General features: G+C 45.1%; 1 protein-coding gene across 1 annotated transcript in view; it reads left to right on the top strand.

The window, feature by feature from the left end:
- ZCCHC14 (zinc finger CCHC-type containing 14) overlaps positions 1-25014 on the top strand; it is a 49615-nt gene that overhangs the window by 11767 nt on the left and 12834 nt on the right. The window contains exons 2-3 of the mRNA XM_059857489.1: positions 2301-2424; positions 22138-22211. Coding sequence (XP_059713472.1) covers positions 2301-2424; positions 22138-22211 — 198 coding nt within the window. The remainder of the gene's footprint in view (positions 1-2300; positions 2425-22137; positions 22212-25014) is intronic.

The following is a 25014-nucleotide window of genomic DNA, read 5'->3' as shown; positions in this document are numbered from 1 at the left end:
GTCTTAAAATGGAGCTTACAATAGGTAATTGTATGGAGTGGGGCTGTGCTATTTCTGACTTGCATTGTGTGTGCTGACTGACGGCAGCGTGGAACGGGAGGGTGTGCAAAGTGTTGTGTTCTGCAAAATTGTCCCAGTTCAGGGCACTGTGTCAAGGTAGCAGGGTCTGAGGGAGCCTTTTCCCTTACAGGGACCTGGACCTGCTGGTTTTGAGTTACCCTGAGTGAAGGAGAACTCATTTTGTTATGGCAAGATGCACATTTTCTCCTGTGATTTGTGCCAGGCTAAAAATCCATGTGGAATTCTAATTACAGCTCTCCCTAGCAGCAGCTCAGGTTGATTCCAGATGTAACAATTGAATTTCAAGTCACACAGTTCCTCTGAGTAGTTACTGGGAGTGTTTTTGTTGGTCTCAGCTCCCTCTTTAAAGCATCTTTTCCTCTTCAAGTTTCTTAAACCCTTTTTTGTTTTGATGCTTCAACCTTCTGCTTGGACATTGTTAGTGTAGAAGTTTCCATTGAAATATGATCATGGCAGGTTATTAAATGGCAAAGACAAGAAAATCAGGGGCTTGCTAAGAATTTTTCGTTGCAATTTGCCTTGAGTCTCCTCCCTGGAGAGGTAATGGAGCCCCATGGAGCCACTTTACTCCCCTGGCTCCTGATGGGGAGAGAGTGGGAAGAGGGAAACAGAGGAAGTCCTGGCTTAGGATAAAGACAATTTAATAGGGAAAACAGAAGCCACACATGCAAGCCAAGCAAAGGAATCAATTCCCCATGGATGGGCAGGGTTTGGCCATACCAGGGAATCTCATGGGTCACAGTGACTGGGGAAGAGTATTGGGGTCACTGAACATCCCCTGCTTCCTTCTTCCCCCAGCTTTCCATGCTGAGCATGATGCCACAGGCCTGGAATATCCCTTGGAGCAGCTGTGCCAGTGTCCCCATCCCAAGCCCCCCCCCCCTTGTGTCCCCGTCCCAACCCCCCCCCTTGTGTCCCCGTCCCAAGCCCCCCCCCCCTTGTGTCCCCGTCCCAAGCCCCCCCCCTTGTGTCCCCGTCCCAACCCCCCCCCCCTTGTGTCCCCGTCCCAACCCCCCCCCTTGTGTCCCCGTCCCAAGGGCCCCCCCTTGTGTCCCCGTCCCAACCCCCCCCCTTGTGTCCCCGTCCCAAGCCCCCCCCCTTGTGTCCCCGTCCCAACCCCCCCCCCCTTGTGTCCCCGTCCCAACCCCCCCCCTTGTGTCCCCGTCCCAACCCCCCCCCTTGTGTCCCCGTCCCAACCCCCCCCCTTGTGTCCCCGTCCCAAGCCCCCCCCCTTGTGTCCCCGTCCCAACCCCCCCCCCTTGTGTCCCCGTCCCAACCCCCCCCCTTGTGTCCCCGTCCCAAGCCCCCCCCTTGTGTCCCCATCCCAAGCCCCCCCCTTGTGTCCCCGTCCCAACCCCCCCCCTTGTGTCCCCGTCCCAACCCCCCCCCCTTGTGTCCCCATCCCAAGCCCCCCCCCTTGTGTCCCCGTCCCAAGCCCCCCCCCTTGTGTCCCCGTCCCAACCCCCCCCCTTGTGTCCCCGTCCCAAGCCCCCCCCTTGTGTCCCCATCCCAAGCCCCCCCCTTGTGTCCCCGTCCCACCCCCCCCCCTTGTGTCCCCGTCCCAACCCCCCCCCCCTTGTGTCCCCATCCCAAGCCCCCCCCCTTGTGTCCCCGTCCCAAGCCCCCCCCTTGTGTCCCCGTCCCAAGCCCCCCCTTGTGTCCCCCCAGCCTCTGTGCTGGTGGGGTGGGATAAGGACCCAAAAAGGCCTCGGCTGTGTCAGCCCTGCTCAGCAGTGACCAAAACATCCCTGAGTTATCCACAGCTTCCAGCACAAATTCAAACCAGCCTCACACCAGCTACTGTGAAGAAAATTAACACTACCCCACCCAAAACCTGCTCAGTGTCACAACATAAAAGTGACATTTTCCAAGAGCCCTTTTCCCTAGTTTTCTTGTGGAAAAGTTAAAATCTGTGGTGTGCAGAGGTTAAAGGTCTTGCAGTCTCTCTCCAGTTGACTGCTGGGTGACTATTGTTTAAAAAAGAATTATGCTGTAAGTAGCTTTTTAGATTAGCCAAGATAATCTCAGTTTGTGAATAGCTGCTGACTGAAAGCACTTCCCTGAACTGTTACTTGGGGAATATCAGGAGTAACACCCTCAGTTCTGAGAGAAGCCAGCTTCTCCCGAGTGCCTTCCCAGGGGATCCCTCACTCCAGAGAAGGTGTGATGTTTGTGTTCCCTCCGTTTATTTTAATGGATTTTTGTTCTTTTCCTTCCAGGTCACTCCAAGGTCGGAGACCCCCATCAACAGTGTCAGTAACAGTTTGGAAAATGTGCTCCACACATCCACACATTCCATGGAGGAGTCACTACCCAAGAGGCCTTCGGGGAAACACTCCAAAGGTGTGTCCTTCTCCTTGTGCTGCTGCCTCAGATCCTTGGTGGTGCTCAGCTTTATTTTCATTTGGGTTGGAGACTGGAATTTTCTGCTTTACTTCTGACTTGGGCCAAGTGACCCAGGAGTTTGTGGGAAGTGTGAGTGTCAGGGAGAAATGGCCAGCGAGAGAGGAGTATCCTGATTTTTCCATTAGGAAATAAGAAGGTGTTTTGAGATACCTTCTTTTGAAATACCAGCTTTGCTTTCAAGAAACATTCTCCAAGAGTGGGTCTCTTGGACATTCCACCTCTTAGCAGATTGTCTTGTGGTGTTGGGTGTTTCTCAAAGGGAAAAGGCATTTAAACAGTTTGACTGCCACTTCCACCTTTCTCTTGCTTTCCCAAGTGGGAAACTGAGTGAAGAGAAGTGGAGGAGAGGAGAGAGATCTTGCACCTTTCTCTGTTACAAAATAAATCTGGTTTTTCTAATGCTATATTGGATGCTGACCTGGCTAAAAACTGGCCTTAGCAAATCAGGGTCAATTATTCCATTTCCACACTCCAGGCTCTCTTTGCAAATATGAAAATGTCCAGGCTAAAATGTGACTAGCAGTATTTTTATTTAATGCCATTATTTTTATTTAATTTTTAAATAAAAATAATGGCATTAAATAAAAATACTGCCAGTATTTTTATTTAATTTTTAAAAATCACTGGTAATGAGGAAAGTCTTTGAACTGGGAGCTGCTCTTTGTGCAGAACAGCTTTTGGGAGCCCTGTAGGGCAGAATTAATCAGGGGAAATATCTGCCCTCACATATTGCCTTCAAATATCATCAAAAATATTGTCAGGCACCGTCTAAATTTTTTAATTTGGAATTTGTCCTCTTTTCTTCCACTGGCTTCCTACAGAACTTTGCAAATACAGTTTGATACCACAGGAATTCAAGAATTTCAAAGCACATCTTCACTCAGAGGCTCTGATTCAGCTCAGAAAGGGTTAAATGTCCCAGGAAATGTTGACTTGCCTCCACCAGCCCTCCTCTTCAGTGACACACTCCACTGTAATCCCAGAAGTAGAAGGAGCAGTCATTTTTTACAGCCCAGTAATGCTGGAAGTAGCCATTTCTCCAGCTGTAAAAACCATCAGGGTAGAAGAAAACGCAGCACTAAGCAGAAGCATGGCTGGGTTTGTGGCTTTCATCTGATTAAAAATAGGACAGGGTTCAACACTGTTTTCATTTGTACTCACTGATTGCTATTCCAGTACCATATATGCTAAGATTAGTCATGGTACGCTGTGAAAATTAATTAGGTTTTGCTCTGATCTGTTTTTCTCTTATAGAATACCTGCCTCGTGTTCAGTTTAATTTACAGACTGCCTCAGTGATGGTTGGGAAAAGGAGGTGTGGAACAAATACTGATACTCTGCTTTCTGCTTCACCAGCGGTGTTGAATTCTCCTTGAGGTCTTGGGGTTCTGTTTCTTCAGCTTGGAGTGCAATTTAGGATTATCTGCCACCTGAGCCCACTGTTCCTGACTTACATTCCTCATTTTCATAGCACACACAGCTCTTAATTTGGCAGGACCCACCAACTTCTTAACCTGGAGCACATAAAATTGTCATGAAAGCACGGGATGCTTGATTTTCATGTTGTTATTTTTTAGTGAGCCTGGTTTCAGGCAGCTTGACAGGACAGGATTTCTCCCCAGAAGTAATGAGCTGCCCAAGGTCATCATTCCTCTCCTGGCAAAGCCCTGGAGCTGGAAGTGCCTCAGTTAAAAAGGCTGGAGCTGAAACATGAGAAAGAAAAGAAAAATGAGAAAGGTGCAGTATTTGTTGTGCTTAGCCGGATTAGAGACAGCTTGTATTAACCCAGGGAATGTTTTAATCCTGATTTGGAGACCTGTCAGTAATTTAATTTACTCTCCACAGCTGAACAGAGACTGGGCTTGTAGGGTTGTAGTAGCTTGGACCTGAAAGCTCTCAGTGACTGTGTTTTCCTTAATCCACCACTTCTGGCATCAGATGTTGGAGTTCCCACATGGGAGGGAGGCAGGAAGAGAGAGAGGAGCGTTCTGCTGGATCTCTCAGTGGCAGTGTGTGTGCTCTTGGAAGTGGGACCTGGAGTGTTTGTACAGCTTCATGCAGAGACTTGTCAGATACCTGGGTGTAATTTCACCAGAATTGTGCTGCCTCAGGAAATGCATTTATAACAGGAGTGTCAGCCTGAGAAGTGCACCAACCTTTGCTTTTACCTCAGAGGCCCAGCTCACTGTGTGAGCACTGTCAGGCATTAAATCATAAATTGTGGAATGATTTGGATTGGAGAGGCCCTTAAAGATTGTCTAATTCCATGGGCAGGGACACCTTCCACTAGCCCAGGTGCTGGATCTGTGCTGCAATACTCAAGTTGTTGAGAGTGGTGAGCAGCAAACTCTTGGGTTTTTATTAAAATTCCTCAGTTTTTTCCTGCTGTTTCTCCAGGCTGAACCCCTTTGTCCCTGTGTACATATCTGTGGTAAAATGGGATAAACCAGGAGGACATTGCTTCCAAGGGGTAGTTTTGGCATTAGAAAGTTCTGTGCTTGCTGACATAAATGTTTTGGGGATCTGTGCTCTATCTGGGCTTTTCTTTTATAAAATAAAGTTGAAAAATTTGCCTTTATGCAAGTCAAGAAAAAAATACAGATGGGTTCTGACAGAAGGATGTGGAGCTCTTGTGAAATCCAGCAACTGTAACGTGCTCTGTGAGTTGTGCTTTTTATTCCTGTTTTGACCAGTGATTTAGGGCTGTTCAAAGCTGTTTCCACAGATGGGGAATTGTTTTAGCTGGAGGTAACTTTGGGAGGTGGAGGCTTTCCCTGTTCTCAGGATCTGCAGTTGTGCTGGAAGCTGCAGTCAGGCTTGTTCACAGGTATTGAGGCACTGACAGATCTCACTGGTCAAGCAGGGCAGAGATAAACACACATTCTTGGGTTACATACAATTAAAATTCCAAGAGAGATCTGTTGCTTTCTGTCCCTCTTCCCACTGCTCCTAGAATGCAGTCAGGTTTTAATAATGGTTTTAACACCATTTAAACAAAATAAGTTAAAATAAAGGTTGGGCATTTTTTGTCCTCCAGCCTTTCCCTGTAGAAAGTGGTTAAAAAAAGCCAAGAGTTAAAATTGCATTTCACTGTTTTGTTTTGCAAGCAATCCTCTGCTGGTAGCAAAGGGAAATTCAAGAAATTCCATTTTTATTCCAAAGTTCAGGAGGAGCTGTGTGACCCATGGGAAGCCCCGTGCACAGAGCTAATTTTTAACAAGCCTGTGGATGTAGAGTTGGGGTAATTCCCAAAAGAGAGCAGTTATTGGTTATCACAGCTGACTGAAAAAATCAGCTTATTTTTATTTGTTCAAAAAAGCAGCAGGAATTTTCCATGCTCCAGAGATGTTGTTAATTACTCTTTTGCTGTCAGGTTCCAAGGATTTGGCCGTTAGGTGGAGAGCAGCAGAGGCAAGTCCTGCTCTCTGCATGTGACATATTTTAGCAATGTATTAAACATGCTCAGTGACCACAACATATTTTCCAAAAGCACAGAGGAATTAAATGCATTAGACAAGATGTTGAAGTGCAGAACAAAAGCAGCTTTATTATAAAGACAGCATAAGTTAGAAACATCCCAGGACAGAGACTGTGCGGGCTTCATGCTGCCTGTGCTCTCAGTAAAATCAGTAAAAATCTCAGTAAATCAATCAAATCCTGATTTGTCACAGCCTCTGGGTGAAGTTTCCTGCACTGGAGGTGTAGCAGTTGCTCATCCCTGTTCATTTTGCAGGTGGCCCTTGCCATGTCCCTCCCCAGAGCAGCCTGGACAGTGATTTCCTCAAGTGAACAAGTCTCATTTTCTGCAAAGTGACAGGAACTCTCCTATTCTTGTGTTTCCTGTATATTTATCTTGCCTTTCCTGTGTTGCCACACAAAACCCTCCAAATTGTCTCCACGCCAGCCTGATTTCAAATGAGGCAACTGTTGAAATCTGATCCTTCTAGAGTGAAGCTGAATCATAATTCTTGCAACACAGGATCTAAGGATAGGCACAAACTGCTTCTGCAGAGTGAGGAGTAAAGCTTTGAGATGGAAAATGGGGGCAGGAGCCTTTATTCTACAATCTCTTCTCCATTTAGCTCTGCTGAGCACAGGAAAACCAATTGCTTAATTGAAGGGATGCTCTGGGTCCTCACTCAAGGTCCTGAAAGCCTCAATGTGTCCCAGGCTTGGACATGGAACAGCAGCAAGCACATGGCTGACTGGATAAAAGTCTGTGGGCATGAAGGAAAACGAGCTCTAAATGCATCTCAGGGATATATTGAGTGAGTTTTCAATCAATGTTGGGATGTACATCTGTCCCTGCTTGCAGAATCCAGTTGAGCCCAGGTGGGATCACTTGGAGGTGGCCTGTGGTGGCTGTCACATGCAGCCTGGGCTGGTATCTGAATTACTTCATGACAATAGGCAGCAGCAATGGGTGATGTCAGCCTCCCAGAACTTCTCACCACTATTTTTGCTGCTCTGTTTTCCTTGGCAAAATGTGTTTGTACGGTCTTGCACCTTTTTTTTCTCTCCCACTTCCTTGACTCATTCTTTTTCCATAAGAAACCAGGCTGCAGGAGCTCTCCCAGTTTAATGGTGACCAACAGCCTTTTCCTCTTGAAATGTTTGACACCAGCCTGCTGAAGGCAGGCAGAAAATACAGGAGGAGGGGGGGAAAAAAGCTCTGAAATCTATTTTGTTCAGGTCCAGACTTTAGGCTGCCTTGTTCTGCATCGGTTGTGGAGCTGGATTATTCTATTTTTAAGTAACTGCATCATCTCCAACAATATTGGGTCAACTACTGGTAGGGTAGGGCTTAAAGAAATATTTAGGCTATGATAATCCTTCAGGAAAAATCTCCCTCTCCCAACTGTATATAATTTTTCAGCTGTTTGTGTATGTCCTTGTTCATTTTCCCTCTGAAGGGAGAGCTCTGCTTCTAAACTTGAGCAATGTAGGTTGAGATCACACACCAGGCAGTGCATTCCTGACCTTCTGTCTCTGCCACATGAGTTGTTTGAGGAATATCAAGTATTTAGAGTGAATTCTAGAAGTCAAACCCAAGGATTAGTGTGCTCCATAAAAACATCTTTGGTGTTGCATATTTTCCCCTGTGCTACAGGATTATTGTATGGTAAGGAATTTTTTGGTGATGCATAAATCACGTTGCTCAGTGTGGAGTTGAGAGTTCAGTTCAGGTTGGAGGTTTGATTTTGCAATAAAGACAATACTCAAGTTTAGGGTTCAAAAAACCATCAGAAACTTTGCATTTCACCTCATGTTTTTATTGATAGTTCACTTGTCCTCTGCTTACAGAAGGCCATTTTATGTCCCCAGAGCCAGGCTGAGTGGTTGTTGTAGAGCTGGGAGTGGAGCTCCTCATGCTGGGGCTGCACTTGGACTCTGGCAAATTGATGTTATCAGCTGTTAATAAGTTAACTTTTATCTTCTCTCGAGGTTGGAATCAGTATTTCTTTGTCACCCTCATTGCCTCCCTTTGCCTGTAACGAGCCTTGTCAGGAGAGATCTGGGATTGCTGTGATAGGATGGGAGGGGAGAGGAGGCAGCACAGACACTGCTCTGGCTGGATGGGAAGGTGGCTCCTGGTCTGTCACAGCCTTCTGCACCCCTGAAACTGCTCCTGGCTGGGTTTGGGATCCATGGCCCCCATTCCTTCCCCTTGTGCTCCACAGGGAGCACTCCCAGCACACCAAGAGCTGCAGTGAAGGATGCACTGTGGGTTTTCCTGTGCCTCTTCTGGAGTTCATCTCACACAGCATTCTTTGATTTCCTCTGAGCAGTTTTAGTTGTGTCTACACCATCTGCCTTGATCCCATATTCCCCTAAATAATGGATATCAAGCATTTAACCTGAGGGCCTTATCCTGAAGCTGCTGAGTGATTCTCTAACTTTGGTCTTGTTTGGACTTCCTGCCTGTTTTTCCTCACTGAGGAGGTGGAATTGCTCTGCTTGGTCCCTGCCTAATTAACTGCTGAGCCTGTTGATTAAATTCATTCAAATTTGACAAAGGTATTTAGAGATTTTATTTACAGTGGTGTCTGCATAGAAGAGACTCATTCATGCTTCCTCCAGGAGAAGTGAGAACAGCTGAGGTACAGCCTGGATCTGTGGGAAATAAGACTTTGTTTTGCTCCTTGATAATCCATAAACTCCCAGAATTTGTGTTGGAGGAGAACTTAAAGCTCATCTCATTCTACCCCTGCTACCTTCCACTAGCCCAGGTCACTCAGAGCCCCATCATTCATCTTGCTTTTATTTATCCTTGTGTTAAAAAGAAAGATTTGTGTGCTGGGCAATATAATTTCCTTATTAAACAGTAGGAAATGAGCAGTTTTCTGCTACAATAGGATTTGACAAAGAACACTTAATTTGGAGGAGTCCATTCAGTTTGGCTTCAGTGGGAGCTGGATGATACTTTTGTTTATAATTAGTTTAGTCAAGCTACTTGGAAAAAATTAAATTCTAAGAATAGGATGCTGGTAAATCCAGCTGTGCCAAGGATTTTACCTCTCTGTAATGCAATCCTCAGGCACATTCCTGATGTTGGGTAAGGACAGTGTAGTTACCAGTATCTACTCTGAGATTATAAACTCATATTTAATATTGAAGGCAAATACTTGCCTTTTTCCATGGCTCTCTCAGGAGGCCACACACAGCATGTGCATTCCTAGAAGGATTCTCCCATTTCCATGTCTTTGGAGTCCTAGAGGTGCCTTCAGTGGCCCAGGAGTTGTTAATGAAGGTGAAATTATTGGTCATTACCTCAACAGCTCTGGAAGCAGCAGCATGACCTTCTTCCCATAATGGAAGCAACAAAGCAACTTCAGCTTTTAATTAAAGTCACATTAAATGGTGAAAACCAGTTTTTCTCAGATCTTAATGGTAATGGCTTCATACAGCCCATCTTCTGAGGCAGCAAAAAGGTGTTGGGAGAGCTTTTCCTGTGGTGGAACTAATGCTTAAACATGCATTATTACTGAAAATCCTTAATTAAAAGCAGGAGATGGAATTTAAAATCTAAGAAATTACTGAGGGATAACAAATATGTAATTCAAGACTGAGGAAAAAAAAGCAAAAAAACCCCAAGAAGGTACATTTTAACTGCTGCTTTTTGCCTCCTGGCAAATTGCTGCTGCAACCTGAAGGGAAGTGGCTCAGTGGGGCTGGACATTGCTGTGTCTGCTGCCTGCAGATGGAGAGAGGGATGTGAGAAATGCTCAGAAATGCTCAGAAATGCTCAGCTGTTCCTTGTGCCTTCAGAATGCAGCACCCTGGAACATCTGGGCATTTCTGAAATAGCCCATTTTGCTGCCATCTTAAGCAGGACCATGCAAGAATTTAAGAAAGAATTTAAAATAAATGGCTTGCTTATCCTATCTAGGCCCACATAGCCCTTAAACAAAATTGGATAAAAATTGGCACTTCAGAGAAGAAACCAGGAGTGATTCACATGTATTCCTAGAAATCCAGCACATCCCTGCCCATTTTACATACTGTCACCACTGTACTAATGACTAAATGGCAATTTTCTGCTGCATGTCATGCTCAGGAAGCTTTTACAGCTGGTTAGTTGTTAGCTGGTAAATGTTCCTTCCCTTAACAGTTTATTCCTAAATCCCCCCATTTTCCCAAGCACATTTTTCATTTCCATCTACCTTTCTATTTAGATGAATTCTTGCCTCCATATCTGAGGGTAATAGGCTTAAAGTACAATAATTTTCTCAATAGGTAGCTGGAGTTTTTAGAGGTATCTGAATATACAAGTTAAAAATGGTGTCATCTCTCACATAGTTTTGGGTCCAGACCTGCAAATTTCTGGGTATTTAAAATAAATCTGAGGTTTCTTGCTTGTCTTTGATGTCAGCATTAGAATTCTCACTGGGGGCTTTTCTCTGCAGACATGGGAGGCTGTGATTTTGGAAAGAATCAGACTGCAGCAGGGAAAAGATACCAAATACTGTCGGACTGGAGAAATGGGTGATGTTGGGAATTGGAAATAAATGAAACTGGGGCTGTTCAGCCTGCCTTGAAGCTGGGGAAGGACTCTTCCTCAGGAACTGGAGTGACAGGACAAGGGGAATGGCTTCAGACTGAGGAGAGTTGGTTTGGGATGGATATTAGGGAGGAATTCTTGGCTCTGAGGGTGGGGAGGGCCTGGCACAGGTGCCCAGAGCAGCTGTGGCTGCCCCTGGATCCCTGTCAGTGCCCAAGGCCAGGCTGGAATGGACTTGGAGCAACCTGGGATAGGGGAAGGTGTCCCTGCCATGGCAGGGGTGGCACTGGATGGGCTGTAAGGTCCTTTCCCACCCAAAGCACTCCATGATTCCATGATACTAAAGAACAAATGTGAGGAGAGTCCAAGCTGTGGAGTTCTGCCCATGGATTCAGTTATTTTGGGGTTGTTTAGAGGAAGTTGTGTTCTCATGTTCAATGACAGCTTAATGGAGTTTTGATGAACGGTGTCTGTTGGGAAGTGCCAGAGCAGAGCCTGATCCTGGGACCTGCATGAAGAGATTGCTGGGGAAGGGAAGCATCTGGAGCTGTTCTTGGATTGATTGTAGGGACTAACATGAGAATGAAATCCCATTTGTGGGTTGCAGCCAGTGGGAACTCAACGTTTGAGGGGCTCTACTGCCCCAGACCGTCTGAACGTGGTCCCTTGTACTCCCTGGAGCCTTCCATGGAATTGTGGATCTGATCTGGTCCTTTGTGCCACACAAGCAGAGGAGACAAACAGTCAACTTTGGCATTGTTTAGGTGCTTTGAATTTTCATTTCTAATTTAATTGTCTTTTGTTCTTTTAAGCTGGGGAGTCACAGGCTGTAATTATGCAAGACAATGCTTTTGATTAAAGTAGATTTTCTTTCTTGGGAGCACAGAAATGCTAAGCTAAAAGGTTAATGTTTCATTTGCTTTCTGGCTTGTTCTTTTATTTCTCCCTGGAAAAAAGAAGGAGAGGGCTTGCTGTGCTGCATGACTTCCCTGCCTGGAGTGGATGCATTTCATCAGTGGAGGGTGTGGGTGCTATTTTTAACCATCACTCAGAGGGGCAGCCCTGCTAAAATTACATCATTAATATCCCCAGCTGAAAGGAAATGGCAGAAAACACCACAGGGCCTTTGGAGTTTCTCCCTATTGTGTTTTCCACTCCTGGGGGTGAATTATTCCAGGTGTATCATTCCAGCAGAGTTGTTTACAATCAGTTCTTGTGAACAGGCCCGAGGAAATGTGTAATAATTTGTCTGCAAAACCAGCAGGTATGAAATAGGTCTCAGTGGTTTGGAGAGCTCCTCGTTTGTATTCCTCCCTGTCCCTGTTATTAAGGAGTTCAGGGATTTGCTGGATATCCAACTGCTGCAAAAGAAGGTGGGGACCTGGAGCTTTAGACGTGAGTTTTTGCTTAAAGTGGTGTTTGTTCCATTCTGTAGGTCCTGCTAAAGGTTCTGCTGGTGAGTGTGGAGATTCAGAGATTCGGGACTTGGAGATTTTTAGTGGATGGGGTCTGGTGTTTTTTGCATTCTTCTTAGCTCAGTTTCTGGGCATTCTCATTGCCCTGGCAATAAAATCTACTTTGGGCTTTTCCCTCCTGTGCTTGTTTCATAGAGGTGTTACAGTTATCCAGTAGTTGTGTGGTGTCTCCAAATCAGTTTAACTGCTAAATTAGAACTTCCTTCTGCCTCTTTGAATCACTGGTCGAATCTTGTCTGGGATCCAGAAAGAAGGAACAATGAGTTGAACAAAAGTAGAAAAGGGAGGAAGAATATTAAAGCCTGAGAACAGAGACATGAAAATTGCCACAAAAGGGGAACCTCACAGAAGTGACTGAGCAGGGATATTTGTTCCTCACTGAGCTGAGCCCTTGAATGCATTTGTGGCTCTTGGCAAGACTGTCTGTACTCAAGGATTTTCTATTCCACATGAGTCCCTTAGTCTGGTGTTTTTACATAGCGTGCTAAGAGAATTTTTTTGTTGTTGTTGTTAACAAGGCTATAATTCCTTAGAAAATAAAAATTGAAGCTGCTATAAAATCACTTTGTCCTTGCTGCTCCTGCCTGTTATTGCAGCCTTAGTCATGAGTTTCCAGTGCTGAGCCTGGTCTCAAAAATGCAGCAAACAGCACGTGCTTATTTACAGGAGCATTAAACCCTGCTGGCCTGGAGCAGCCCTTCCAAAGCAGGCAAGCTGCTTCCTTCATCTGCCTTGGAGGCTGAAATGCTGCATTTCTCTGCACTTGGAATCCCTTAACTCCTTTGGGTAGGGGCAGGAATCCTTGGAGCCATCTGATCCCAGGGCTGTGGTGTTTTAGCACCAGATGCCCTTCGAGCCAGGGCACGTTGGCTGAGCAGCTGCAGCCTCATCCCCTCCCTCTGGGCTCCAGCCATGCCGATATATGGTTACAAACTGCACCCTCAGGCTGCACAACAAACCCCCTGTGCTGGGAGAAATGTATATTTATATATGGAGCACTCAGAGTTGAAATCCTGACGGGCAAATCCTCATCAGATGCAGCTGGGGTTGGGTTCATGTGGGATGTTTTAATAGAGCAACAAAGGTTATGATTAACTGAGTGGTCTAAAAATCTTTATTCAGTCATGAAGTGAATAAAATCTTGGGTGATGGAGGGAAACTAATGGGTAGTAACAGCTTTAGCTCAGTTGCCACTTTGCTCAGCTCCAGCCAAGGTGGTTTGTGGTTAGTTCAAGCTGCACCCAAAGGTGCTCTGCCTTTCCCTGGGTGTTGCTGTGAGACTCCATTTGTCCATTGGTATTTAGGACACTGCTCCACACTTCAAGCCCCAGCTCAGGTCCCCAGCTGTGGTGACCAGCTGAATGTGTCACTTTTTGCCCGTTCTGGTTTCCTTTCTGAGGCTGGAATCCTCTCTCTGAGCTCAGGGAGCAGCTGCTCCATGCAGACCTCAAACTTCAAAGCCTTCAGCTCAGCTGGGTTGGGATATTTGGGATTTAGGGAAGTCTGGATTCCTGGGCTTTGCTGCCCTTTAGCAAAAACCCAAAGTTTTCTGTCAGTTTTTCCATGGAAAACTGACTTTGCATATGTGATTTTGTAGGTGAAAACAACTTTCAGATCAGAATTAATCATGAGGCTCACCTTGGGTTTGAGGGGGCTCAGGGAATTCTGTGTGCCAAAGAAAATCCTTTCTGGGGAAAAGCAGGAGATTTCTTTATGATGAGCAAAGCTCCTCTTAAGAATTAGAAACAAAGCCAACATTTTGTTTGAAAGTGCTCTAAGAATAGTAAATAAAATAAGCACTCCATCAGATAAAACCAGACTAAATATACAACTGCATCTTGCTTACCCAGAAAGTAAAATTATTTATATCCAAAGTTGAACATTTCTCTTGATTTCAGAGATGTTTTTGTTAGATAAATTCAACACAGGCAGCCTGCTTATTTAAATTGCCTGTACAAGGCTGATGTTAATGGTTACTGGAGCTGCCCTTTACCCCAGAGTCTGGGGCTTTGCTCACTTTTGCAGGAATTCTTTTCCATGTCTCTGAGCTAACTGGGAGAAGGAAAATGAGTCACTGAGCAAATGAGGTCCAGAGCTACATCCAAAACTTACACTTCTCACTCGTGTGCAAATAGCTGATTAGCTGCAGTTCCAGGTGGAATTGGGCAGTAAATACAGTGTGCAAATGGAATTCCTGGAGCCATTTAAAAATGCAGCCCACAAGGCACAGAACCTGAGCACATGTTGAACCTCAGTGTGGCTGATCTCTCTGAATTTGTTGTTGAATACCTTTAAACATTCAGTGTTGCACATAATTACCTAAAATCATGCTTGAAAATGCCATGGTATCAAATCCCATCCTTCAGGATTCTTTTTTCCTTCCTTTTGCCTGATATCCCAAAGATCTGCATCTATCCTTGGGTAGAGCTGTTGGAATTAAGGAATATATTGCTGGGTTGTGCCTGATCTCTAACTCCTGCAGCCTTTTCTGGCTCTATCCACAAGTTTTGCACCCAGAGCACCATTCCACATTCCACAGCAGATCCTGGGGGATGTTCCCAGGCCCAGCACCTGCCAGTGCTGTGTGTTGGTGCTCAAATTTAGGAGCTGTTTCACAAATCTGGCCAATCCAGCAGCCCTTTCTGGGCACTTCATTCTGCAAAAGCTTCTTCTGGTCTCAGAAAAGAAACAAAAAAAGGCAACTCATCAGGCAGCTGTGTGCTCCATGGCCATGGCAGGAGGCAGCAGGGATGCAAAGTGCTCCTGGCCTCCAGGATTTGGGCAGAAAACCCTTCAAAACAGGGTTTGAAGCCATGTCTCAGTTCTTTTCAGAGCAGCTGAGTGGTTCTTCAGGGTTTTACATTTTCCTGTCCAGATGGGAGTTTCTCCAGCCTCCAGCAGAGGCACTTTGGGGTTTTGGGAAGCTTTTGAATCCAGGGAAGTTGCACAAGCCATCTTTAGGTTGATTGACTTTTGTGGTTGGCTGAAGTGCTGACAGGATCATTCAGGATTACTCCAAAAATGCATGAATTCAGTTAAAAGCTGAGCTATATCGGCTTTTTTAAATTTTAAATATCTGTTTTGGAGAAACATAAGAAGGTCACTTAGTTGGCAGCTTAAATCAGCCCAAGTGAGGAAATAGCAGGGACATGAGAAGTCCTGGTTTGATTGGGGTGAGTGATACAATCCCAGCCTGTTCTTGCTTCTCTGGGCTGCCAAAACTCAGCTCATGGCCTTGGTTTTCAAAAAAATCTCTGTAATTATTTCCTGTGGAATATTGCACTTCATAGCCTTGCTCTTCAATTAAAGCAGCATTGATTTGTGTCCTGAACTCATGGTGGAGGGAAGTGTTGGTTTGGGTGTTAAATATTCTGTACATTGGAAGAACCCTTATTTTTCACACAGGAAAATGCCAGATCTGAGAGCTTTCCTCTGCTGACAGAAATTTTTAATTATGTCCATGAAACTTTAATTTCCAGGGTTTTCCTGTTGAGGAGCAGCCAGCCAGAAGACTTTCTTGCTAACTAGTGAGACTGTTCTGTTTGCTTACAAGTTTTTTCCCAGCTGCACTTCCTTTTCCATGGAAAGACTGTTGTCCACTTTTAGTTTTAAGGGATAGCAGCAGAAAACTGGATGGTGGATGCTGTTTTGAGGCTGAACAGGATCCACATGAGTCCAACTCAAATTGTATCTTCCTTTTGCTGTAGAACTTCAATAATTTTAAATTTAATTTTTTGTTTTCAATCTAAACATTCAGTTTAAGTATTTCTTAACAAGCAGCAGCTTTATATTTGCAGAAAGTATTTGGGATCACTTCAGTGTCCCAGTTAGGCCTCTTCACACTGTGTTTTCTCCATCCATAACCACTGCAGGATGTGAAAACAGGTTAATAACTTTATAAATTATCCTTCTGGAGAGGTCTGAGATCACTAATATAACAACAACAGGTCATTTTCACCTGACAGCTCAATGCAATGAACTGCAGAGAGAATTGCTTCATCTGTTCCTACTTTGGACTTTTCTAGAAATATCAAAATGAGATGATTTTCAAAAAGAAACATTTGTTTCTTTGCCTGTTTTCCCTCAATATTTGAAATATTTTTTCATGCTGTTAAGTGGGAGCATTTTCCCCTCTGGCATCTCCACAGACAAGCTCATGGCTTGTCACTTAAGTTAATGATACATTTAATTGTTTGCTGCAGTTCCATGTGAGGGTGTGTTTGGTGGTTTTGCCTCCCCAGAGCAGTTTCTGTACCTGCAGCCCTCCCACAGCAGAGAGCAGCTCCTGCCCTCTGCTCTGGACTCTGGCCCATCAGCTGATGCAGATCAGAGATCTCTGGGGAGGTTTGTGCAGCAGTTAATGTGTCATGGAGCACCCCAAGGTGTGTTTTTGCTGGCTGTGGAATAGAGCAGAGTTCAGGTGGAAAGGTTTCAGTGCCATCCTCTCCAGATCCTGAGTGTTCAGAGCCTGCTGGGTGCAGGGTTGGAAGTTGCAAGTGAGGCTTTGGGATGCTCTTCCAGGGAAATCTTCCTCTGAAATCACCTCAGGGACAGCTCAGCAGGGCCAGCTCTTTCTTGTTTTAGTGACAGATCAGATAATTAGAAGATAATATTAGAAGATCTATTAGAATATCTGTTAAAAGATTATATTGTCATTCTGTGGTTTGTTAAAGGAGTTCTAGTAAATAAACACAAGTCTGACCTGATCTGAGCCCTGGAGGTGTCCAGGGAATCACTGGATGTGGCACTCTGGGCTGGTGACAAGGTGGGATCTGTCACAGGCTGGGTTTGATGGCCTTGGAGCTCTTTTCCAACCTCAGTGATCCTGGGATGCACCAACACCAAGTTCTTGGCACCCTAAAGATGCTGATCATGTTTAGATCTCAGTTCTGATCCTACAGACTCACACCCTCATATTTGATTCTGCAGGTTTTCCTCAGGCCTCCATTATTCCAGTAAAAGAATAATTGAAGTTTTGAGAAGGAGGAGACAGGGAAATCAAATTTAGTGATGAGAGAACTCGTCCTTGTGTGTTTGTGCAGAAGAGGATCAGTGTGTGTGCTGGGAACAAGAGGGTATCCTGGATTTTTATCATAGCCTGGATAAAAAGCTTTAGAAAGATTGAAAAAGTGAAAGCAGGAAGTTTTCTACAAAACAGCCTTAAAAACTCCTCTCTGAAGCTGATACTTACAAGCAGTCAAAAAACCCAAACAAAAGTCCCACAAACCCCTTTAATTTCTGGTCTTTTGTTGCCATGAATGTGCTTTGCATGGAGCAAATAAATTCTTTTCTCTGTTTTCCTTCCCTCCTGCCTGTATGTGTGGGAATATAAATCCTGGTGGGTTTGTGGGGAGCCTCTGTGGGATTTTGTTCCCAGATTTTGGCATCTGCTGGGCAGCAGGGATTGGGTAATGCTGCTTTGGAAGCATTTCTTCAGCACAAAGAGGAGATGATGCCTTGTGAAAGTGGTGGTGCTGCATTTCTGCCCACTTGTGTGTAAACAGGGATGTGGAAAGGATTTTATGAGGTCCCTTTTGTTCCACTTTTTCAACACAAACTCAGTTGCTTGTCATGGTGTTTGATGCCTCTTTCCATGAATGAAAATCTAATGAATCTTTTAGTCCAGAGGCCTCAGTTATGATTATGGCCTCCTATAGAAAGGATTTTACTTAGGTTTGGGGTTTTTTTTTCCAGCTTAAAAATAACTTGGTGCCTTTCTGCTGTTTTTGGTCAAGTACCACAAAGGAAAATGTTCAACCCAGTTTCAGGAGATTCAGATTTTGCCACCTGGGGAGTGGCATTTCCATGCTGCATCCCACCCAAACTGACCCTGCATCCAGGGATTTCATCAGAGGAAATCCTCTAGGTATGGAGTGGTGAAATAGTGGATTTTATGGGAAAGGGCTGGGCCACAGTCAACACTCCTGATTTATCTTGAATTACTTCACTTTTTTAGGAGGAGAACAAAATTCTCAAGATTGAGGCACTGATCTATCTAATCCTTTTATTAGGATGGATCCAGAAGCTGTAAAGAGGGAATTATAAAAAGATCAATATCTGATTGATGTGGCTTCCCAAAATGTCTCTTCTGCCCTTGCCCACATCCAGTGCAGGTTTTACCCTGACCTTTACCAGCCAGGAATGGCAGATCCTGAAGGGTTGGATTTGGCCTTTTGCTCTGTGGAGCTGCTGACATTTTGGGAAGAGGAGGAGATCCAAGCTCCTGCTTTTTTGGAGAGGGAGACCAGAAATGCAGAGGATTTAACACCTGGTGTGAGCAGAGAGAGGGGATTCTGTGTCCCTTCACAGGAGCACTGAAGTGAGCAGATGAGAAATGCTCCAATATCAGCCAAAAGGGTGAAAACCTCTGGCTGGAAAACAGGAAATAGGAGAAAACCAGGAAAAAAGCCCCCAGGAAATAGGAAAACTAGGAAAGCAGAGCTGAATAAAATGTCTGCAGGCTCCCTGGCTGTTTTCCCTGGCTGCTGGGGCAGGGTGGGAGGCAGGGCTGGAGGAGCAGACGAGGTGACGTCGCTGCTGTCCTGGCTCTGCTTCCTGGCTGTGCCTCAGTGCTGGAGGATTCCACACTCAGCCTTCCATGCTGGATCCAATGAAATGTACTCCACAACTACATGGAAAAGGCTTCTCTTGTGTTTAGAGAAAGCAGCAAATAATAATAATAGTAATAATTTTAAAAACCCCCTTGAGGGATGATGCCAGAAGGTCCTGGGAGCACCAAGGGTGCCACAGCCTTGCTGGAGCTTCTCCTGCAGCCCTGAGCTTCTCCAACCCTCTTTGTTTTCCTCTGCCCCTCTCCTGGGGATCTCATCCAGTTCCACTCACCTGCTGGAATCTCCCAGATATTTCTGGATGAATCTCCCCAGCAAAAGGCCTCGTGTGCCCCTTTGCCAGTGCAGATATACTCTGGGAATCTCCTGAATTAGGAACTTTTAACTTTTTGTGTCCCCTGGGTTGGGAAGTTGGAGTTTTGCTGAATTCAGCATCCTGGAAAGCCATCAGTATCATGTGCCCTTAATTCTGTCCAAAGGGTTTTCTGCTCCTGGACTCATTTATTGGGATACTGAGTAGAGTCAGCTCTTTGAGCTTTTGAGAGTAAAAGCAATAAATAAAAATCTTTTTTTTTCCCCCATTTGTGCTTGGTGGATGGCACCTTTTCTTCTGGAGTTCTGTAGCACTGATTGAACAAAGTTAAGCTTCAGGGTAGGTTTAGGAAGGTTATTTCAATAAAACCAGCCAGAAGTTAAACAACACCCTGAGTAGGTGAGAGGCCACAGAACACAAACATACAACTTGATAAATTAAACAAGATTTCTTCAGGCAGGTGATGTTTTTCATGGTATTTTAGCTAGCTGGGAGAAAATTCCTGGAGCTCTTTGTGTAATATTAGGAATTATGCAATTGGTTGTTCCTAAAGCCTGTCCTGCAGGACATGAACTGCATTTCCTGCTCTAGAACAGAGCTCATCTTGCAAGATCAGTGCAGAAATCTTTACTTAAAGGTCCATTTTTCTAATTGCTGTCCTTTTCCATGGATAAATTCACTGCAGTGGATTTTATTCACTGGGCAAGTTCAGCCCAGACTTTGAACAGGAAAAGGTTGTGGCACTGTCAGCACCACGAAATCCAGGGGTGATTTAAGGTTTGTTATTAACCCACAGAGTAAAACAGGAATAGCTTGGTTTTATGTCTCTGAGTAATCCAATTCTGCTGGAATTGCTGGAGATGAAAAATGAATGTCTGGAAGAGATGGGGATTGAATCCTTTAGAAATGCCAAACGATAAGAACAGTTGCAGAAAAGTGATGCTGGGTTTGCTATAAACAACAAATGTTGCATAACACTGGCTGTGTTTTTCAAAACCAGATGTTGCAGCAGTTGACACCAGGATTTCTGCAAGTTATTTGCTCATCTTTCAGCTGCTTCACCACATTCCCCCTCTCAATACCCATTTTACACATTCTTCCTCATTATAATCCTGCAGTACTCACAATTGCAATCAATATTCCGTTTATTTTAGCTCTGATCACAACTCAGTGAATTCTCTTAAATAAATGTACTGAGGTAGATTTTTTTAAAATTAACCTTTTCAAATCTTCATGTTCAAACCTTCATACCACTGAATATTGTCTGGATGGCTCAGCAATGTCTGGTGAGCAGATTGATCCTTGTGGTGCTCAGCATGTGGCACAAAATCATTTCAGAAGTGTGAGAGGAACCCAGTGAAATCTTTTGAAAGGAACAAACCTCTCCAAAAAGCAGAATGTGCAGGAGAAAGCAGTAAGTAATGAATTGACATTATTCCTAAACCCAGGGATTGATGTAATTGTAATTGGGAATTACATGGAGGAGGAACAGTTGTGAGGATCAGAACAGGAATGTTCCATTTCTCCATGTAAAGACAGCCACAAACATCTGTAGAGCTGAATTTGGGGGCTTCCAAAATTTTCACTGGAAATAAGACTCAAAGAAGAGATTTTTAAGCAGCCAAGACCCAGGGGGCAGCATTTGTAAACGAGCAGGACCTGCTGTGCTCCCCTGAGACCCCACATGCAGGGCTGTGTCCAGAGTCAGGAACTGCTGGAATGAGTCCAGAGGAGCCCATGGAGCTGCTCCAGGGCTGGAGCCAGGCTGGGACACCTGGGGGTGCTCACCTGGAGAGGAGAAGACTCCAGGGAGAGCTCAGAGCCCTTGCAGGGCCTGAAGGGGCTCCAGGAGAGCTGGAGAGGGACTGGGGACAAGGGATGGAGGGACAGGACACAGGGAATGGCTCCCACTGCCTGGGAGTGGATTTAGATGGGATTTGGGCAGAAATTGTTCCCTGTGGTGGGCAAGCCCTGGCACAGGTGCCCAGAGCAGCTGTGGCTGCCCTGGATCCCTGGCAGTGCCCAGGGCCAGGCTGGATGGGGTTTGGAGCACCCTGGGACAGTGGGAGGTGTTTTAAGGCCTTTAAGGTCCTTTCCAACCCAAACCATTCTGGGATTCTCTGAGGACACAATAAAAAAATTGAAAAGGTCTCAATGAAACCTTCAGGCCACAACTGTTGGGAAACAGAGGGAGCTCAAGCTCCAGATGGGCTTTGGGTGGAGCCTCCCTGGGGACAGGGACAAGGGAGGTGACACAAGCCAGGTCCCTGTTGCGATGGTGCTGCTGTAATTTCACTGCAGTGTTTTGTTGGGCACTCAGGAGGAAGTTCCATGTGGTAAACATTGGTTGGAGTCTTACTGATAACAAAAAGTTAATAATAAATAGTCCTGAAAGCAGGTTAACAGCTTGTAAATGGTGATTCTCTGGAAATAAAGTGACAGAATTCTGGGCTGTCCTTGTTAGGACTGCTCAGTGAAAACACTCCATGCATGGCACGTGTCCCTTCAGGCACCTGGCCCCCACAGGTGAAATTTTGGTGACTGTGGGTTGGGAGAATTCTGCTTTTGGAGTTTTAAGCCAATGTAAATTGGCTTTTTATAAGAAAAATCCGTTTGTGTATTCCCATATGTGCAGTCAGAAGGCAGGAGGAATTTAGAAGAGAACAGAAAGTTGATGAAATAAAGGTTTTTCATGGTGAATTCCTGATCTGGGTGTCTTGGGAAGTGGGAGTCTCCAAGAACTCAGCACACCAAATATCTGATGTGCAAGATGACCTGTCCTGGCATTCCATCCTTCCCACACTCAGATCCTGGTTTACTTACACCTTATTCCAGTGGAGGCTGAAGTTTTCTGTGGAGCTGCAAGAAGGGAGGAGTCAGGATGTGAACAGAGCCATGAAACCACACTGAACTTGTAAAACCAGGCCCTGAAAACATGGAGAGTTCTTCCTCATCCCTGGGAGGGATGGTGCTTATTCCTTGATGTTATTGAGATAATTCCATCTGTCTGTAGTGTGTTACTACAGGGATGAGTGGGGTGATAAGGGCTTTGCTTGGAATGGATTATTTGGGTTGAAACTGCTTGGAATGAAGCTTTCCCAAGTCTGGAAAACAGCATGACGTGGTGGTACCAGCATTCCTGAGGGAGGAAGTTGGAACTGGGCACCTGGAACACCTCCACAGGTCATGGGATGCTCCCAAAACAGGGCCTGGCACTTCCCAAAAGTCATCACTTCTGTCTGTATTTAGGAACATCCTCCTCATTCTTCTTCTCTCTTTGTTTTTCCATAGTGAGCGTTGAAAAAGTGGAATTAAAGGGGCTGGCACACAAGAAGAATGAAAGAAATGTTGAGTATTCCTTTGAGGTAAGTTTGGGTTTCCTTTCCTATGAAAGAAGGGAGGATAATACTTAAGGAAGAGTTGAGGACATTTTCAAACTTTATTGTTAGATCCCAAAAATGCTTTGTGAAAGCAGAGCTCCTTTGGGACTGATAGTTTCTAATCAATGATTTGAAAGTCATAAATGGCTGTGGATGATGCAGAGGTTGGTAGGTGGGGATTGGCAAAAAAACCCCAAAAAACATTTTAATGCAGGAAAAATTTGGCAGTGTTTATTTAGGGGGAAATGTGATGCCACACTTACAGGATATTATCCACATCTATATCCAATATCCATTCTTCTGCTGGAATGCAGAAGCCAGAGGGAATTTCAGCCTTAATCTGGACAGAGAACAATGTGGGCTCTGAGGGCACAGCTGCTGGAAAGAGGCAGAGAGGGAGTCTCTGATGGAATGTGATTCCAAAAGGTTGGAGGGTACAGAAGAGCTTTGGGAACTCTGCAGGGCTGAGTGCTGGGTTTCTCTTGGGAGCTCTCAGAGGAACCCATCCCACCCAAGATAGCCCAGCTACCCCAAACAGCATAAAATCAGCAGGAGGCTTCTGAGGCAGTGGTGGAAACAGAAAAAGGTTTAATAAAAGGCAAAATAACAAAGCTCTTATAGAGAAAAACCAAGCCAGGGGCAAGAGGTTCTTGCTCCTGTTAGAACACCCCACAAAAGCAAATATTTCCTTTGTTCTTCTCCTTTTCTAGTGAATTACCTAGGTGGGACCTCTTGGTCTCTGTCCAATTGGCAGCCCCAGGTGTGAGGTGAAGTCCCAAAGTTCCTGTGAGGTGTCTTTGGGAGAGAAAGTTCTGGGCTTTTTGCCTTTTTAAGCAGACAAAGAATAATTGAGTCACTCCATCAACAGGGGGCACATTCCTACACGTGAGGAAACCTCTGTGGAGCAGGAGTTGGGGGAGTTGACTGGAAGGGGACTTTGACCATGGTCTGAAAGTGTTTCCAAAGGGAATAAAACCCTTCCCAGCAGAGAGGTGTTCATCCAGCAGGAAGGGCAGGGCAGGAGGTGCTGTGTGAGCTGCAGGCAGGCTGGCCTGGGTGGCAGTGGGAGCAGTGCTTGGCATGGTGTGGCTCAGCAGCCAGCCCAGCAGCAGCAGCTTCCCCCTGCTGCAGCCTGGGCTCTGCTCCCATCCCACTGCAGGGATGAGTTCATCGTTCACCCCCTGGAGCCCTGGGAAATGGCACCCAGTGGAAATGGGTGCTGCTGAGCAGCTGACAAATTGCTTTTCTCCCAGTTGGAGTGAAACATTCCAAAATTTGGGATGCACAGCCCAGAAAACGGCTTTGGTTTGTTTGATAAAACAAATTGGGGGGTGAGAAAAGGAGAACCCAGAAGGAATCAGGTGGGAGAATCCCAGTTATCCACAACTTTCACCAAGTTATTCCTTAAAACTCCTCAGCATCTGTTGGGATTTTGGCAGCATTAACCTCTGCAGGACCGGATTCATGGAGAATGTCCCAAATTTCCTGAATCCCCAATTGTTCCAAATGTCATCCATCATAGACAGGATTTTTCCAAGGGCTTTTCAAGCTCTGTATGAAGCCTGCAGTTGTCTCCACTCCAATTAAGATCTCGTGAAACTTCTTTTCCTATTACAAATTTTTCTATAAATAACAGAAATTACTGTACCCAGTGTTTGCCTCAACAGCCTGAACTGAAGGAAGAGCAGAGACTTCAGCTGAGTTGATAAATTGCTGTTTGCTGGGTTAAAACCCCAATTATGGAATGGTTTTGTTCTGTTCAGGAGCTTGGGAATAGCAGATCAATGGATGAGACAATTTAGTGTTTGCCCAGTGCTATTGTTCCCCCCATTTACAGTTCACGTTATTGTTTTATAAGTATTGAAAATTCAAGTTAAAACAGAAGTCCTGACAGTTGCTGAGTTATTACAGAACTAGAAAAAAAGAGAATATTTCCTGTACTTTCTGAAATTCTTTGTGAATTAAAAAAAATATATTTATTTACCACAAACTGTAAAAAAACCCAACCCACAAACATGGTAAAACTGCTCAAGTTTCTGTCTTCTTTTCCCCCCCTTTTTTTTGTGTAACAGCTCTGCTGAGAGGAAATTCCTCCCTTATGTAATATATTTTGAAATCCTCTCCTCTCCCCACTCTTTTTTGGCAGCTTTGGGATGGCTGGAAAAACTTTGTGTATGTTTGGAGTTGTCATTGAAACGAATGTCATGTGAGAGGCTGCTCTGTGATCCCCAACTCCCACCCAGCTCCTTCCCTATGGATCCAGCTGCCTCCCAGATGCTCCAGTGGATATTTTGGATCCATAGGGATTCATCCCTGGCCTGTCTCATGCTGATTTTCCTCAAGCCAAGAAATCTTGATTTTTGGCTTGATTAAACTTCATCTCCCAAGCAATAAATGCTTCAATATCCGAGGGTGTCGTGACTTGTTTGTGTGGGAGGAAATACTGAATATTCCCATTTTTTAGAGCATGGACAAGATGGAGTCTGGAGCAGGAGCTGCAGGTTTCACTGGGAAGGTTTTGCCTGGATTTTTGCTGCCATTCCCAATTTCTGGTGGCATATGGAGTTGATTAATTAGCAATAGGCAGCCTTGTGTGGGGGGAGCTGTTCCTGCTGGAAAGCAGATCCTACAAACCAGCTGTTTTCTTTAACAATAATGAGGGGAAAAAATTCCATTACTCCGTGGTTGCTTGCTTAACTCTGGATGTCTGCAGAGTGTAAGGGCTGTGTAAACTCTGAGGGGCTTTTCCAAGCATCCAGAGCAGTTGTTAAAAGTAAAACCAGCAAGA

The sequence above is a fragment of the Haemorhous mexicanus genome, chromosome 12 (genome assembly GCF_027477595.1).
Source record: "Haemorhous mexicanus isolate bHaeMex1 chromosome 12, bHaeMex1.pri, whole genome shotgun sequence".
NCBI lineage: Eukaryota > Metazoa > Chordata > Aves > Passeriformes > Fringillidae > Haemorhous > Haemorhous mexicanus.
This window is presented reverse-complemented; position numbering and strand designations above follow the sequence as displayed.